The sequence below is a fragment of the Astatotilapia calliptera genome, chromosome 22 (assembly GCF_900246225.1).
Source record: "Astatotilapia calliptera chromosome 22, fAstCal1.2, whole genome shotgun sequence".
Taxonomy (NCBI): domain Eukaryota; kingdom Metazoa; phylum Chordata; class Actinopteri; order Cichliformes; family Cichlidae; genus Astatotilapia; species Astatotilapia calliptera.
This window is the reverse complement of record NC_039322.1, coordinates 11,141,267-11,157,891: the sequence shown is the minus strand read 5'-3', so window position 1 is coordinate 11,157,891 and position 16,625 is coordinate 11,141,267. Positions and strand designations below refer to the sequence as shown.

General features: G+C 41.3%; 1 protein-coding gene across 1 annotated transcript in view; it reads left to right on the top strand.

The window, feature by feature from the left end:
• The window catches only part of LOC113014370 (dolichyl-diphosphooligosaccharide--protein glycosyltransferase subunit STT3B), a 103,465-nt gene that overhangs the window by 66,838 nt on the left and 20,002 nt on the right, over positions 1-16,625 (top strand). The window contains exons 4-7 of the mRNA XM_026155846.1: positions 2,620-2,685; positions 9,895-9,994; positions 11,452-11,550; positions 14,492-14,638. Coding sequence (XP_026011631.1) covers positions 2,620-2,685; positions 9,895-9,994; positions 11,452-11,550; positions 14,492-14,638 — 412 coding nt within the window. The remainder of the gene's footprint in view (positions 1-2,619; positions 2,686-9,894; positions 9,995-11,451; positions 11,551-14,491; positions 14,639-16,625) is intronic.

Genomic DNA, 16,625 nt, shown 5'->3' with positions numbered 1-16,625 from the left:
TCACCTCTTCCGTGTTCTGCTCGCCTTACTTCCTCTTCCTCTATTTTATTTGCTGATTCCTTTTTTCAATTTCTGTTTACTCCTGTCCTCTCCACTCTGTGGTGGAAACTCGGAGCGGTTCCCTCCAGTCCTACCCAATCTTCATTAACAGACTCATTTCATCTGCTGCTAACCCATTCAACACCACTTGTTTAATCTCTGTTTACCCCCACCCTTCCCAAACCTAAAACATACACACCCTCACATAATCTATAATTGAATCCTTCACACACTAGAGTCCCAGCATGGCTAAGATGCCAATTTGAACAGCAGCACACGGTTGCACAGTCGCCCTCTCTTGTTCTGACTCCCATGTCCTCTCCACAGATGGCTATAACAGGAATTTCATTCTTTTTCTCAGTATCCATTTAATTAGCTGGACTCGAATCACGCGGTGTAATGTTTGTCTTCACAAAGGGAGTGCAATAGGGGCAGGGGGAGAGGCACCAGTTGAACACAATTTTATACATACATACATTTACAGCAAAAGGCTACATGCTAGCCTTGGCCCTGACCCGAAGGAGAATGTTTTCTGAGGAGAGTACAGCAGCTTGTACAGTAACTACTGCCATTCTTTTCTGCTACAATGCTTGTTTTCATTCAGAAACAAAGAAACGTAGACTCAGCGTGGAGCCATTTACAAGATTAGTGTTGTGTTGTGGTGGTTCTGCCTTTGGCAGTGTGTGCTAGTTGTTTTTTTTTTAAACATTTGCATAAATTAGTAACTAAAAGCCTAATATAACAGAATACAGTTCAACAGCTGTATTTAAAAGTCCCTTATCAGCAAATATTTGATTTGCAAAATACTTTGATATGTAAAATATTGAGAATTATCAGGAACGGCTGCTTCATTATGGCAAAAGAAATCAACCTGCAGCTGTGTGGCAGTATCCTTCTTGTGCTCTGCAGCCTCAGCAAGTCTGGCATGTTAGCATATGCTGCAGGTTCTGGTTGGAGCTGCCCTCCAGCTCTTTGTGGAGCTCCAGGGCAGAAGAAAGGGTATCAATGCCAACTGGAGTCCAAGATGCTAGAGAAGGGAGAAGATGAAAGGACCGGAGCTAACTGAACTTTGAAAATAACTCCAGATGAACAGAATCCAGTTTTGGGGATTTCTTTACCTGGATGATTTGAGCATACTTTGTCATGTTATCTTAGAAAGGACTCGAATAACTACACATCTGTGACACTGTTAAATGCTTATGCTAGCTCACTACACAAAGAAAAGAGCAGCTTTACTGTGACATCACAACAACCCACTTACTTCCATAAAGTTCATCTTTAGTTCTTCCAGAATTGTTTTGATAGATGATTAATCTTTGAAGTGGAGTATGAGTATAAAAACAAGTGATCATTTTAATCCTGTACTTTTTTTTCCTTTTTTTTTAAACTGGCTTGTGTGTCACACTGATTTAAAAAAAAAAAAAAAAAAAAAGTGTCGCTCTTTGCTGCTTAAAGTGCTTTTTATGCAAAGTCTCTCTCTTGACTTGACTTAAATTATAGACCCAATGAGCTTGCCAAAAAACAGTGTAATTGGGCCGTGGTTATTACTGGATTGTGGGTTTAAAAGAAAAAAAAAAAGGAAGATAAATGGGCTTGTGGTGGGATTAAATCAATGATCAGGGCATGTAATATTAAATCGGTCTCATCTCTCATAGTGCAGAAGATCTCATCTTAATTTGTTCTGTCATGCCAAGCCAAACTGCACCACGAGGCTTTAAAATATTGTCACTTTTCCCACAAACAAAGCTAAGATCTATCTTCTAATGGATGAGATTTATAATCAGATAGAGCAGCCTGCCCCATCTGCCAAGTAAAGAACTGCTCGAGGACTGTTAATTTTTTGCATTTGGGTTGATTGGCTGACCAATGGGCTGGCTAGCTTGAGGAGGTGAGACCACCTTGGTCTGGCAGTTATCGATTTCCCCCATTTTCAGCTTATCTTACGCGTTGCTGGCTACCATAAAGCTTCTTGACAACATCGCACACTGCCGTTCTCCCTGGTAGTCTCTCTGAGATTGATCATTTTAAAGGTCACTGTTGAATGCGTTTCTGTTGTGAAGATTGTGTGTGTGTGTGTGTGTACTTCTTTTTTTTTTTAATGTAAATGTGTACTCTTACTTTCTGTGTCACCCCGTGGCTCGGAAGAAGAGCTTGTTTACAAGATGTTGCCTCTGGTCTACTCTGAACCAGCCTTATCTCTCTGACGGCAGCTGGCTGTTCCATATCGGCTATGATCATTGCGCTGTGATTATTAAACTTCTTTCAAGGATTAAAAGTTATGTATTTTTAGCACTTTCAGCCATACTAAGTGTACTAAGCTCTCTCTTTTTTTTTTTTTTTTAACACAAGCTTCTGATTTGATGGTGTTTCAGCAGTGAATAAAGCAAATAAAGTAAACCAGCAGGGCATAGGGCTGTCTGCACTCCATGCCCACATATCATATTTTTCTGGTGTATTCTGAATAGTGCCGAATGTCATTATAACAGAAGGTATACATATCCTTTTTTATGTTGAATTATACATGGTCAAAAAACTGCTTTGAGGCTTGAATTGTTTTCTGCTCTCTGTTTGTCCTCTTAGGTCAAATCGGTGAAGACGGGCTCCGTATTCTGGACCATTGGCTGTTGTCTGTCCTATTTCTACATGGTAAGAATATTTTGCATACAAATTCAAACACAATGGGTAACTTAGTAGGGTTCTGACTAATTTAAACCTGCAAAACTGATTGATGCTAACCCTCTTTAGTATGTTTTTTTTGTTTTTTTTTTCATTTTATAGTGAATAAAATGCATAATGCATTGTCTCAAAGTCATTGTAACAGGCGTACTTCCTGTCTTCTAACGACCATACAGTGTAGTCGATAATAAAAGTAATTGGAGCCTAGTGTAATTAAGATTATCAGTTCTGGTTCCAGGCTTCTTAATAGCGACTCTTGACAAACAATTTCTTTCTATTTCTTATCTTGCTATTTATTACTATTGGATTTTTTTTTTTTTGCATGACTGCCATAACATCACGATCATAAAATCACCTATCATTCCAATTTCTGTGCTTCAGTCCTTCAAAAATGTAAACTAACATGTATGCAGCAGCAAATTTGTTAGGTACGCGTGTTCCACTGCCTGTTAAATATCTAATTACTCAATCACATGGTGGCAACTCTGTATATTTAGGCATGTAGACATGGGCAGGATACCTGCTGAAGTTCAAACTGATGCAGTTTGAACTTGGAGTTGAAAATTTAAGTGACTTTGAAACAAGTAGTCTGAGTATTTAAGAAACTGCTGATCTGCTGGGATTCTCCCCCACACAACCATTTGTAGGGTTTACAGAGAATGGCCTGAAAAAGAGAAAATATCCAGTGAGCGGCAAGACATTTACTCTGGGCGAAAATGCCTTGTTGATGCCAGAGGTCAGAGGGGAATGACCTGACTGCTTCAAGCTGATAGGATAGCAACAGTAACTCACATAGCCATTCGTTACAACCAAAGTGTACAATTGTTTAAATACCTGAATATTGCTGGCCACGTTCATTCGTTCATGACCACAGTGTACATCATCTGATAGCTGCTTTCAACAGGATAACATCACAAAGCTTGAATCGTCTCCAACAGGTTTCTTGAACATGCTCAAATTGCCTCCACAGTCACTAGATCTCTATCCAGTAGAAGACCTTTGGAATGATGTGGTGCAATTGTAGATTTGCATCACTGATGTGATTTGCAGACAAATCTGCAGAAACTGTGTAATGCTTTCATGTCAATGGAGACCAGAGGCTGAGGAATGTTTCCAGCAACTTGTTGAACCTGTGCTACAAAGAATTAAGGCAGCGGTGAAGGCAAAAGGGAGTCCAACTGTGTACCTGAAAGGTATACCTAGTATTTCATGAGTCTATATTATATATGAAGCAACTTCCTAATAGAACATTTCACAATAGTTGCGCTAGAATGCGCTGGTACCGGTGGATTCTGAGGAGACATTATGTTCTCATGCTGTAGGATGTGCTTCATCCTGGCGGCCAGACTTTCTCCCTGCTGTGGAATAATTTTCTTACACTGCAGCTGACGTCTGTAAAGTGCTACCTGCGGCTCTTGTCTGCGATTTCTAAGATCCTTGAATACTATATTTAAATACGTGCTGATTGAACTGTTCAAAACACAGAAGGTCCTTTGCCTTTGGTTCATAGAACTAGCCTGTCTTTCTTGGTGTGTGTGTGTGTGTGTGTGTGTGTGTGTGTGTGTGTTCTAATTCAGAACTGGGCCATAATTTTAAAAAAAAAGAAAGAAAGAGGAGCAGAGATGGTAGCATTGGAGTGGCTGTCCACTCAATCTAGCAGTCACATGGTGTTGCATGGAAACTTGGAGGGACGGTTTATCCGGTGTTTCCTGCCTTATTTATGAATCCGGGCACAAGCTCATCCAGGGAGTTGATGACAGGGATTAGATAAAAAGACGGTCCAAGCACAGTGCGTCAGGGACAGATTGTTTGCATTGTTTTTCTTGGTGTGTGTGTCACGGTCACGAGTGCCTGTGAAATCTCGGGCTTCTGGCTCATTCCAGACTAAATCTCTGTGGCCATCAGTGGGAGAGATATCAAATGAAACAGATTACCAAAATCCAGCTTCATCGATCAGACTCTGTCCAGTGGGTGTGTGGACAGATAGGACTACAGAGAAGAGTAGTGGAAGGGTGAATAGACGAGAGAATGGAGACAAAGGGATGGAGAGATAAGCAGGGGGCAAAAAGATGGTGACAAATACAGAATGATAAGACACCACAAGGAGAAAACATTGCGATGTTCTAGATGGAAGGGAACACTGTGTCTCCATGCTTCTTTCTCCTTATTACTACTTCCTCTCCTTCACACCTGCTCTCTCGCTCTCTCCCCCAATGTTTCTCTGTACTGTCTGCAGCTAACCTCCCTCTGCAGATGACACTAGGTTTGTACATCTCCAACAACACCAAGGTCCTAACAGCACCCGCTTTCTCATATTGCACACAAAGAACTGCAAACACTGGCTAACCCGCCTTTATTTATTTATCTTTAACCCACTATATCATGTGATGCTGTCAGTTTAATCAGGAAATAGCCAAAACTATGTTTTCCCCTGGAGCTTAATTGAATGTGTCATTTTCAAGGCATATATGGAGACAGAGGGTGAAATCCCCTGCCTAAATGTTGGTATAATCAGAAGAGAGGGGGCAGAGAAGGATGAGATTAAGAAGAGGATCTGAGCAGTTGGAAAGACTGATGGACGGGAGCCACAGGAACCTTTCTGGCAGCTGTGCAAAGTCCTCCTTTCAACCCTCCAGCGGTGAGGCTGGAGTAAAGGAGGGAAAAGCTGTAGAGAGCAAAAACAGATGCATGCATCAGCTGCGCTGTCTGCTTGTTAAATCCAGAAGCACTGGCTTATTCTTACTTTTAAACCCTCCTATAGTAAAGAAGCCTGTAATTTCAGGGCATGTCTGCAGCTCCTTCACTTAATCAGGTATTTATTTCTTGTCCTGAATGCTAGGGCTGTACCTGAGTTTTGGATTATGTCAGTTCACTGCATTGTCAGTACATTTAGCGACTTTATAGTCCTCTTGCATTATTTTATTCTTCTATTTGAAAGTGATGAGCTGTTACACTGATCCATCATCTCCAAATGACAGAAAATTGAAAGATTACATTACTGTGCAAAGGTGTATAGCTGTCCCTCTTAATATTTTGCTTCCAGTCAGCCAGACTTGCTTGGCATTTTGAGGTTAGTCTTGAGTGAAAGTTCTCTAGGTTTTCTGAAGGTTTTGACGTTTTCCTTTGGACATTAGCTGCTTTTTCATTCATACCTGATCGTTTTCAGATGAGCACATGTGTATTTCTTTGGTTTGTGTTTAAGCCAAAACACTGACTAAAATCATTCAAGCATCAAAAACACAAGAAGCCATTGTCAACGAAGGAAAACTGGGAGAAAAAGCTGATGTATACCAAATTATCAATATAATTAGATTAGATATCTTGTAGACATGAATTACAGTAGGTTGACTCATCATATGTGAATCAGTCTCTCCCACTGGCATTGCATACGTTCTTTCCCTTCATGCGGGAAGTGAGAACTGAACTCCCTGGTGTGTTTCTCTCTGTCGTTCACCAGTACGAACTTGGAGCGCTGTGGAGTGAGTATGCTAGCATGTCTTGTGTGTGTGTGTGTGTGTGTGTGTGTGTGTGTGTGTGTGTGGGCCCCACAGTATGCATTATGGAGGGAGAACAATACAATTTATTTCCTTTTTTTTTTTTTTTTTTTTTGGTAAATAATCAGTGGTTCCTAGTGAGGGCACGTAGCCTGCAAACACTTGTGTACAGATGGATGTCCACACATCGTGCACACACCCATTCAGAGTAAAGCCCTTCTCTGTGTTGCGTGCTGTGTTCTCTATAGCCTCTTCAGAGTGGCCCTGTGGTCATCAGATAAGCCAGCTATGAAATGCAGAGAGCGATAACGGCTAAAAGACTTGGCTCCAAACATTTTCTGATTCCTGCCCTCTGCTGTTACCCTGTGGCTCGGGCTAGCCTGTCGTTTAGAGCTATAATTTCAAATGGAGCTTGTTCCTGCTCTTTCACACAGGATTGTCTTTTATCATGAACATTAGACAAATCCATGGTGCAAATCCGTGGACTTAATTGCAATTCGTCACCTGCCATTATCAGTTTAAAAGAAAAATATTTTTTCTGCTGTTTTGTGATGTATTTAAAGCTATTTAGTGAATTTTACCTTTAAACATGGAAGCATAGTCACTGTTATTGTGCTTATTGTACCATTTAGCTCAAAGCATCATTATCCTCAAGTGTAGTCTCAGAGAGAAGTCTTGATTAAAAATATATTGGGCTTGGTGCTAATTTCTCAGGATATCAAGCATGGAAATCTATTTCTGGCTCCATGTTGCAGTATGCCCTGCGTTACAGCTCATTTGGTACAGAAACTCTTAAACCTTTCATTTTCTACAGCTGTAAGACAAAAATGTGCTCATTTCGTCCATAGATCGATTCTGGGACGAGAGACCCCCACCCTCAGGGGGCCTGACAAGCTGGTGTACTCCCAGTCTGGAAAAATGTATCAGGAAGGGTATCCAGCGTAAAATCTTTGACAAATGAAGCATGTGGATCCATCCACTGTGGCAACCCCGAGGGAAACGTGGGAAGCAGCTGAAAGTATCAGTACAAATGATAGTGACCTCACTTTTTTGTGTTAATAACAATTAGGCCATTGGAATTTCTCCAGACTTCCGCTTCCACGCTTGTGGCCTGATTCTCTTATACCCAAAGCGGAAAAGCAAGTTTTTAAAAAAGTGTTGTTGTAACTTTGAGTCGTTAATGCATTTAAATAATGTTCTATTCAGAGCGATCAATATTTTAAACAGCCTGTTTTCATTAAGTTTAACCTGATGGAAGGAGGTGGTATACTTGATTTATTTTATTTTTTTAAATTAACACGAGCAATATATGGACTTATTTTATTACCCTTTTCTTTAAAAAGGGGCACATTCAGGAGAGAGCAGCAGTCCTAATGAGCTGTTTAGAGCTACATTTTATTATAGCCGTAGCTGCTTAATACTTCAGGGAGATCAGTTAGTCTTGGTTCTATATTGTGTGGGAATATTGATTATTAAACACTCTTCCACATTATTCAAACTCCCACTCTGCATTATCTGTTTTCCTGACTCTGTCATGCTTATACAATTTGCTGGAGACGATGTTGCGATTGGTTCGAGCTAGCTGCTAGTGCTTCCTGGATGGTAATGTCATTGGCTTGACGGGCAGGGATGTAAACATCTGCTCAGCTGCTCAAAATAGACTTTGTAGCATCATCGTGACAAAATGGAGTGCCGGACATAACTGACACACACGTACATAATGTTGTGTTTGGCAAACACAGCAGACATGTTGCATTTGGTCGCGTCGAGTGCAGCAGCTAGCCTCTGTCACTGTGCTCCTACTGTGATGTTTACAATTAGTTCCCAGCCAGTCAGCAGCAGGGACTCGATTAGCCATCCTTGTGTCAACAGTGAAAACGATACTTAAATTGAAGTCATCTCTTGCATCCACATAAGTCACGGTCCGCCTGTTACTAATTGACTGTCAACATCTGAGTGAACAGATGCGAATGACTGCCAAAAGATAATTACACTTGCGAGGAACTTATTTAGAAATTTTCCTTTGGCTCTGTTTATTCATTGCGGGATATTATCGTTTATCAATTAGACATGACGCATGCTTATTTTTCCTGTGATTGTGAAAGTGTAATGAATGATCTTTTCAGCACATTTAACAGGTACAATGGGGGATCTCTCTCTCTCAAAAGCTGTTGTGAAACAGTTTGCATATGTTATTCTGATTCCTCCCTCTCTGCTCTCTTGGCCTCTTTCGAGGTTTCACATTCTGGCACGAACATGCTTTCACTTTTCCTCCGCCGCTCGCTCTGCTGTGCTTTCACTGTGTACTTTCACTTTTTCTCCATCATGTTCTGTCTAATGCTCTCACCATTTCCATTTGCCCTTTGCAAGTACAGGCAACTGAAAACTTGTCAGTGATGGGTTTTTTCTTTTTCTTTTCTTCTCTTCCCCACTTTTGGGGCCATAGTTTTATGGCCCCCACATCCACAGTTGTGAAACCCAGCAGACCTCAGAAACTGTATAATTTTAGTAGCGCTTTTAAAGTTATTGGTGCATCTAACATGTAAAGTATTACTGCCAGCCTTTTATTGAATCTGTATATGTCTGTTTTTCTTTTTACAGCAGTGTGCCTGCATTTAATAGTGAAGCAGCAGTAAAGACTATTTTATATCTGTTGAATTAGTCTGTTCAGGTTTTGGTTGGTCAGAGGATCCAAGGCAGTAATAGTCATTGCCTCGAGCTCAGAGACGCTGCAATGGCATTTTTTACGGTTTTGGTTGACATTATATAGAGTGAGCCATTAGCTGATTGTAATTGATGACAAAAGTAAATGCTTTTTGCAACAGTTGTTTATGACTACTTCTGTTTGAAGCTAGTGAGGAAACGTGAGGTTAAGTGGTTTGAACAGTTTGAATTAACACAACAGATTGAATGTTGCCAGATGTTTAACATTCATTTGGGGGTTCCAACACTGTTGCAGAGGAAAACGTAGCCTACATGAGCCATTTTAATGCTTCTAGTTCTATGACTGCACAGTTTTGCCTTTCTATTAGAGATAGGATTTTACACTAGACAGCTGGTTGCATTGTTCTTTGTTTTTCCTGTTTCTACACAAGCACCGACTCTCACAGCAACACACAGGCTGTATTGGTGTGACACCCGGCAGTTGTTAGTATTCTTCAGATTTTGCTGTTTAGTGATGGTTGCCAAGCAGCTTGTAGACACATGACTGTCACCTTCTGGTGCCAGTGTCATATGTCATGTCATATGAAATCCAAGCACTCGTAAAAATGTGTTTTTCTTTCTTTTTCTTTCCTTCAATTTTTTAATGACTTAATGAGCATTGAAGTCTTAAACATACCTATATTACAGTTTCCTATATTCAGTTACTTTATGCAAAGACAGACTTTTCGGTCCAGTTAAAGGGAAAAAAGAGATAATTTAGAGCGTGGTTACCTTTTGATTGGCATGTTATGAGAATAGTGTCCTTGCTTTCAAAGTTAAACACACCCGCTCGCTGACGATCAGCTTTAAGCGCCAAACAGTGACAATGAAAATGCCAAACATGAGACCACAAAGCAATACATGACAAAATCATTGGTACCTCCGTGTTTTACATGGGCACCACCCGGGCACCACCCACTCACAAAAAACTGAGTAATGATGAATGTCCGTTTACTGACATGTCTGTGTATTTGTGTTCTAGGTGTCGGCGTGGGGAGGTTACGTGTTTATTATCAACCTGATCCCGCTGCATGTGTTTGTGCTGCTCCTGATGCAACGCTACAGTAGGAGAGTCTATATCGGTAAGATGGTCACACACGCCAAACATGAGCACAGAACGTGCGAGCACTCGCGCGAGACGACAACTTTCACCGTGCGGCTTGATATTTAAAACTCGCCCACATACCCGACTCTGTATTGGAGACTCGCTCGTGTTTTTAGATCTTCTCTCATTAGAATATGAATGTGGGAACTATACAGGAAAACGACCGCTCATGCACACATGCATCTCACAACATGGCTGCCCGAGCATTTGACCCTGAAACAAGCTCAAATGCCCAGTCACGCCTGTGCCCGTCTCTCACAACAGCAAGCATCATCAGCAGACATCTATACACCCACGCACCACTTAGCAGTAAATGTATCCACCTGCTACCTGATCCTCTTTATTCTTTATTTATTTTTCTATTCTTTGCATATACCGGAGGTAGAGAACCGGTGAAGTGGGTAGGCTTGTTATCCCACAGATAACATCCGAGTTTCACGAATGCATGTGGTGGCTCCAGCACGTTATCCGTTGCCTCGGAGAACCCTCCACCGTCCTCAGCTCGGGATGAATTCACAGCAGACGCCACTATTGTGGTCAAGATAAATGATACCATGTCAAGTATCATCTCTGCATGATTATATGTTGTACTCACTGTAACTGGTAAGCACAGTCTTTGAGAGCACTGAAAATAAATTATCGCCTCTTCACCGTAAGAGGGCTTTGACCTACCTTTGCTCCTACAACAATTAAACTCTGCTTGGTGAAGCAGGGCTGTTAGAGGAGCTGGAAAAATTTCTACAGTCTTCCCTGTTCCTCAAGAATAGCTGCCTCATTCATCATGCCGCTTTTCATAGTAAATGAAAGATGGGGAAATATATTTGTAGACTTATTCCGATGACAGAAAAAGACACCTGCTCTATTCCTTACCGCCTCTTTTCAGAGTCAGGTGTTGTTCAACTGCAATGAAGGAACACATAAAAAAAAAGCAGGGAGGTTTAAAAAAAAGAAAGAAAATCCTAGTTTAATAAAATGCCTCGTAGCCTGTTCCCTCGCAATTCGTCTCTGTCTGTCATGAGTCAATAGCAGATGTGTGGAGAGAAAAAAAGATCGCTGAGGGCGGTCAGAGCTACTTCAAAAACGAGGCACACTCTTCAGGAAGAGTATGAAATCTTAATTAAAGTGGTGCATCTGCGAATTGGTTTCCTGAAGCTACAATGGTGGGAGTTGCACTGTTCTCAGCACTGTCATCTCACTTCGGGCCTCCCGACCACACCGCGCCGGGCCAACTCCCATTTTCTCAGTAAATGACATTGGATTAGGTATTTTGTATTTGCTCCCTCTGAGGTACAACAGTGAAAATCAATAGACTTTAAATACCCCTACCGAAGTTGATTTCCCTCAGTCGAACCCAAATTGTGCTTTTTTTTTTTTTCTTAGTGTCGTTTTATTTTAATGATTTTACCTGTTTCTCCGCTGTTCTCCTCTCTACAGCTTACAGCACTTTCTACATTGTGGGCCTCATACTGTCCATGCAGGTCCCTTTCGTCGGCTTCCAGCCAATCAGGACGAGTGAGCACATGGCTGCTGCTGGTAAGTCTCATCCTCTGTACCTGCAGTATGAATGATCCTCTATTCAGCCTGGAACAACAGGTTCCCCTTTACAAAGCTCAAGCCACCTGATGATGAAGTCAGCAGTATTTGGAAGATACTGCTGCTCTTTATTCCAAATTTATGACTCACTCATAAACAGATGTCACAAATACATGAAGGTAAAAGCATATTTCTCTTTATCCTACCTAAAGCAGGAACAAGCAGTTATTTGTGCTAACAGCTGATCTAATCAGTATGTTTATATTGACTGAACAAATGTTCAGACTGTTCCCTTTAACTCGGATAAAACACTTCAGTTATTATGTGCCTTGAATTTCAATAGAGTAGTTTGGAGACCAACACTGTGTGAAATGTGGTTGAATAAAATAATTGAGCAATATATCTCTCAGGACCTTGCTCATCATATGGACGCATTGCAGAAATTATAATTCAAAGCTGTTATTTCAACTCTGTCTGCTGTGACTGTCAGGGAATTTCTGCCACAACCATAGACTGTAAATAAGAGATGGATGTAGCCACCATGACATCACCTGTTAGTTAGTGATATCCCATTTTAACGCCTCAGACTGAGCATTATGCCCATTGCAATCTTGGAGTTATGAAACCAGAGGTGATGAGTGAGTAAGCCGGCTGCTCCCTTGTGTCCCAAGGGGTCACCACAGGGAATGGATCCGATGTCTGATTTGGCACAGATTTTATTCCAGATGCCCTTCCTGATGTAACTCTCCCCGTTATCTGTGCTTGGCACCTGCACAAGGAATACACTAGTCTATGTCCTGAGGCTGGGTTTGTCTCCCCCCTCTTGGGCTTACCCCATCTTTCACTTCCAAATGTGATAACCTTTACAACAGTGCTGAATCAAAACCTGAAGAAATGCGCTCATAAGTTAGTGACCTGCCACTCACAAAGTAGCCATAGCATGAAACATGCCCTACTTTATCATATTTTACCCTAAATAGGACCATAATTTGCAAGTTGAATATCATTCTGTATAAAATGGTGCTTTTCTGCTCGAGCACTCAAATCACTTTGTACAACGTACTTCACCCATTCACGTAAGCACTTTTTTCTACCTGCTTTCTATCTAACATTCACTCTCAGATGAATGCATCTGAAGTTCAATCATTCTGATTAGTAGATGACCTGCTGTGCCTCCTGAGCTACAGCCAATTAAATAAGATTTGAACCCAGTGTTTAAGGCCTGGAATTTCACTTCAAGTCACTTCATCTGGATTTAAATAGCACCAAATCACAACAGCAATTGCATCAAGGCGCTTTATATTGTAAAGTAAAGACCCTACAATAATACAGGGGAAAAAACAACAATCAGGTGGCCCCTTTTAAGAAAGAATTTGGCGACACTGGGAAAGAAAAACTCCCTGTTAACAGGAAGAAACTGTCCTTCCTTCAGACAGAAGCAGGCTCAGGTTGGTTGTGTGTGTGATGAGAAAGGCATCAGGAAAACTATAAAGTGAGCTAAAGAATTGTTTTTTTACTAAACTTCTTTTCAATCTTCTTTCTCCAGCAAGAGGTGTCGCCTCCTGCTGACAGTGAACGATATTGCAGGTTCATTTTCACTTACACACTTGTTTATAAACTCTGGCCACAAATGGAAAGTTAGGTCTTATTGCAGTTGTTTGTCTATTAAAGCTGGAACTGTGCAGGCTTGGTTGATGTCCAAAGCACCCTCTGGTGATTGCACATGCTCTAAGAGTGGTTGGCTGCTGCAGGAATTGAATCCCCTTGTGCCTACAGTGATAGTCACGCTCTGTCTGCAGGAGAACATTGGTACATCTATGAAATGGATATGGGTAAGCACCTACATGCCACCCATATGGGCTTAGCTCTTTAAGCACTGTTCATTTTGGCTTGTGGGTAGCTTATTAAAGCTTGTTGAGTATTGTCTCTCAAGTGTGAGCCCCATCTGCTTGCTGACAGCATGGATGGGTGCGTACATATGTGCACGATTCATTTACGTTGTTGGCAGCTTTAAGAAGATGAGCGGAGGCCTTTTGGAGAATTCACTTAACGCCACAGCAGGTAGGTGTACTCTGAAGTGTCCCTGTTTTCCTGGATCTCTCCAACACAAACAGCATTACGAGAGGCTTTGAAGAATGCACCATCAAAAATCATCTCTGCCTCTCTGCGTTTTTGGCTCCCCGCTCGCTCTCAAAGAGCAAGTGTGGTTTTATGTCGCTCTGGGTAGCAGCTGCTCAGAACATCTGGTGGTAGCATTCACGGAGCACAGTGGGAGGCAGGAAGAGAGTGACAGAGCAATGGACCTGTCGGTACCGCTGAGATGTCGGCCCCTGAGGCAGGAAAGCAGAGTGGCATGGTGTGACAAGCGTGTTAGCGTCATGGCGGCACTCCAGGAGACAGGCAGGGGCTTAACCTTGGAAATGGGTGAGACCTGCTGTAGGCGATCGCTGAGGGTGGAGAAAAGCAGGGAAATATCACAGAAGGTTTGTTGAAAGGTGGTAGGTGATGAAAAAGGAGCGGGGGGGGATAACAGGATCTTTTCACGCTTTTCAATTTTTTTATATCAAATTTGCCAAACACAGGCACGCTGGGGAAAAACAGCTCAAAAAAATGACAGAGGAAGGAAACGGGAAAAGCAAGTATAACCTAAGGGGCTGAAAAAGAATGACGAGACAATAAAAGGAGAAAGGTTTATTTACACACATTTGTTCCATGCATTTGAAATATGCTGTCCAGCAATATTCGTCTTTCACATCTACGTGAGTAGCCAGCAGGGCTGTTGTTGAGTGCTTTATGGGTATACTGTTTAAAATCACAGTGCTTCTCGACCGTGTAAGCTTGCTTTGCTCCCTGCAGAATGCAGCATCAGTAGGAACCTCCTCAAATATTCAGTGTGAGTTTCCTCTGTATGTTGGCTCACGTTCTTCTGTCTTTTTCTCAGGTGTGTTTGCACTCCTCCAAGCCTATGCGTTCCTGCAGTACCTAAAGGACAGGCTGACCAGACAGGAATTCCAGACACTGTTTTTCCTCGGAGTCTCTCTCGCTGCTGGTGTGGTCTTCCTCACAGTGATCTATCTCACATACACAGGTCTGTATGTCCTGATGCACATGCTGCTTCCATACATCGTAAGCAGTGTCATTTGTTTGTTTTCAGTTCTCAGAGGGTTTTTTTTTTTAATCATCTTAAAGGGTAAAGTGTGTAAAATACCACTACTAGATGTGAGCAGTCAATTCTGTTTTCTTACCACTTCCATTTCAACTGCATAATCCCAGCTGCAGTAGGACCTGATCATTGTTTATCTACACTGAGAGTAGGCTGTCAGTCTGCTGTTTACCTCAGCTGTCAATATACTTTGTTTCCACATCTAATTACTTTGGAGGCTCTAAAACTTTGTGTTGAAAGCTGATACAAGTCAATGAGTCAGTGACGCTGACTTCCATCTGACAGCAATACTGAGGTTAGTTGTCGAGGATATGCTGAGTGGGGTAAGGAAAGCTGTTTATGTTGTGTTACCTGCTGTTAGTGAAACTTTCTTTGAAGTGACTCGGCCACTTGTAAGAATGTAGTCACGCTGTTTTATTGGAGGGAAAGTGTGATATTTTTTTTCCCCCCTTTTTTCCCAGGACACTCGAGCCTAACATTAGCTAGCATAATGTAGTTGTGGCAATGTGGTAATCAATAAGCATGTTTATGCACATTTTCATGTGTTAGTCCTGACTTAAGTTGAGGAGATTAAGTTTGAGGTGAGGAGGAAGAGGAGGGGAAATGAGGAAGGAAATGGAGCAGCGGTGGACAATTGGAAAAACGCAATGACAACGAGATGATAAAATATACAGGTGTAAATGTTGAATGGTTGCATGTAGTTTGAAAGAGTTGTCTGTGATCTTGAAATTAACTTAAAAGGAGTAATACATGGTGGCTGGTCTCTAACCACAAACATAAAATGCAGTTAGGCAGAACGGCGTCGTCCATCACAGCCACTGTATTCAAGATGGCCTCCACAAACTAGCGCCCACTCTTTTTGAAGACATAATTATACACTCATCAATTTATGTTTGTAAGTACATTGTTCTTTTTTTTTTCCTTTTAAATAAATTCTCAAAGTACTGACTGCACCTTATTCTTAGTAGTCAGATTTGTCAGATTTTTGCTTTCAGCTTCACTTTTAACAGTTTTATAAAATCAGCCAGAGCTAGCAAATTCAATCATGAGCTTTTAGTTTGGGAACAGTTTGAGAAGGTACAACTATTTTAATCATTTTAGCATGGCTTCAAGTTTACCAGCAGAATAAACAGTGTTCACAGCTGAGCATTGGTTAAACGTGCTTCCCACCCAGTCTAACAAATACAAAGATCCTCTTTGTTGAGAAATGAGTCTTAGAAAAAAATGCAAATCAAACACAGATGGATGGTAGGTGCACTTACGTGGCAAGATTGGTTGAGAGACGGTCAGATAACTTCATAGCTGATGATTACTTTCTAATAAGACAAAGTGGAGGATGATAATGTTTTCATCCTGTGAAAAAAAAACCACGACTAGGGCTGCCACAAACGATTATTTTGGTAGTCGACTAGTCACCGATTATCTTTGCGATTAGTCGACTAATCAGATTCTGCATCCATTGGACATAAAACATACAGCTTATTGCACCAGCATGCATCTGCTCTTATATAACTATCATTAGCTTATAGCTTGGAGTGTTTAAGGTATGTGCTAACTAAAAATAAAGACAAGATGACAGTTTATTAAATTTTAATGAAATTTGCAGATTGTTTCGGTGGAGCATCTCACACTTCTGATAATCAGTTGCCTGCCTGACGTTTATTCAGCTGTGTAAAAACTTTAATCTCAGCCAAACCGATTTACTCAGGAACAAATAAAATACAGAAAAAAAAACAAACAATAACATTTTTAAGTTATCTAAGTGACTTATATATCATGTTTAACCTGAGTAGTGAAAGACAGTGGTGGGTTTGAAAACGATTTGCCCAGAGTCCGGTGTTCTCACGGGAGCTATCGAGCTGATGGGTAACAGACGTCTCCGAAAACGTCGGAGCGCTTTTGAAAATATGCG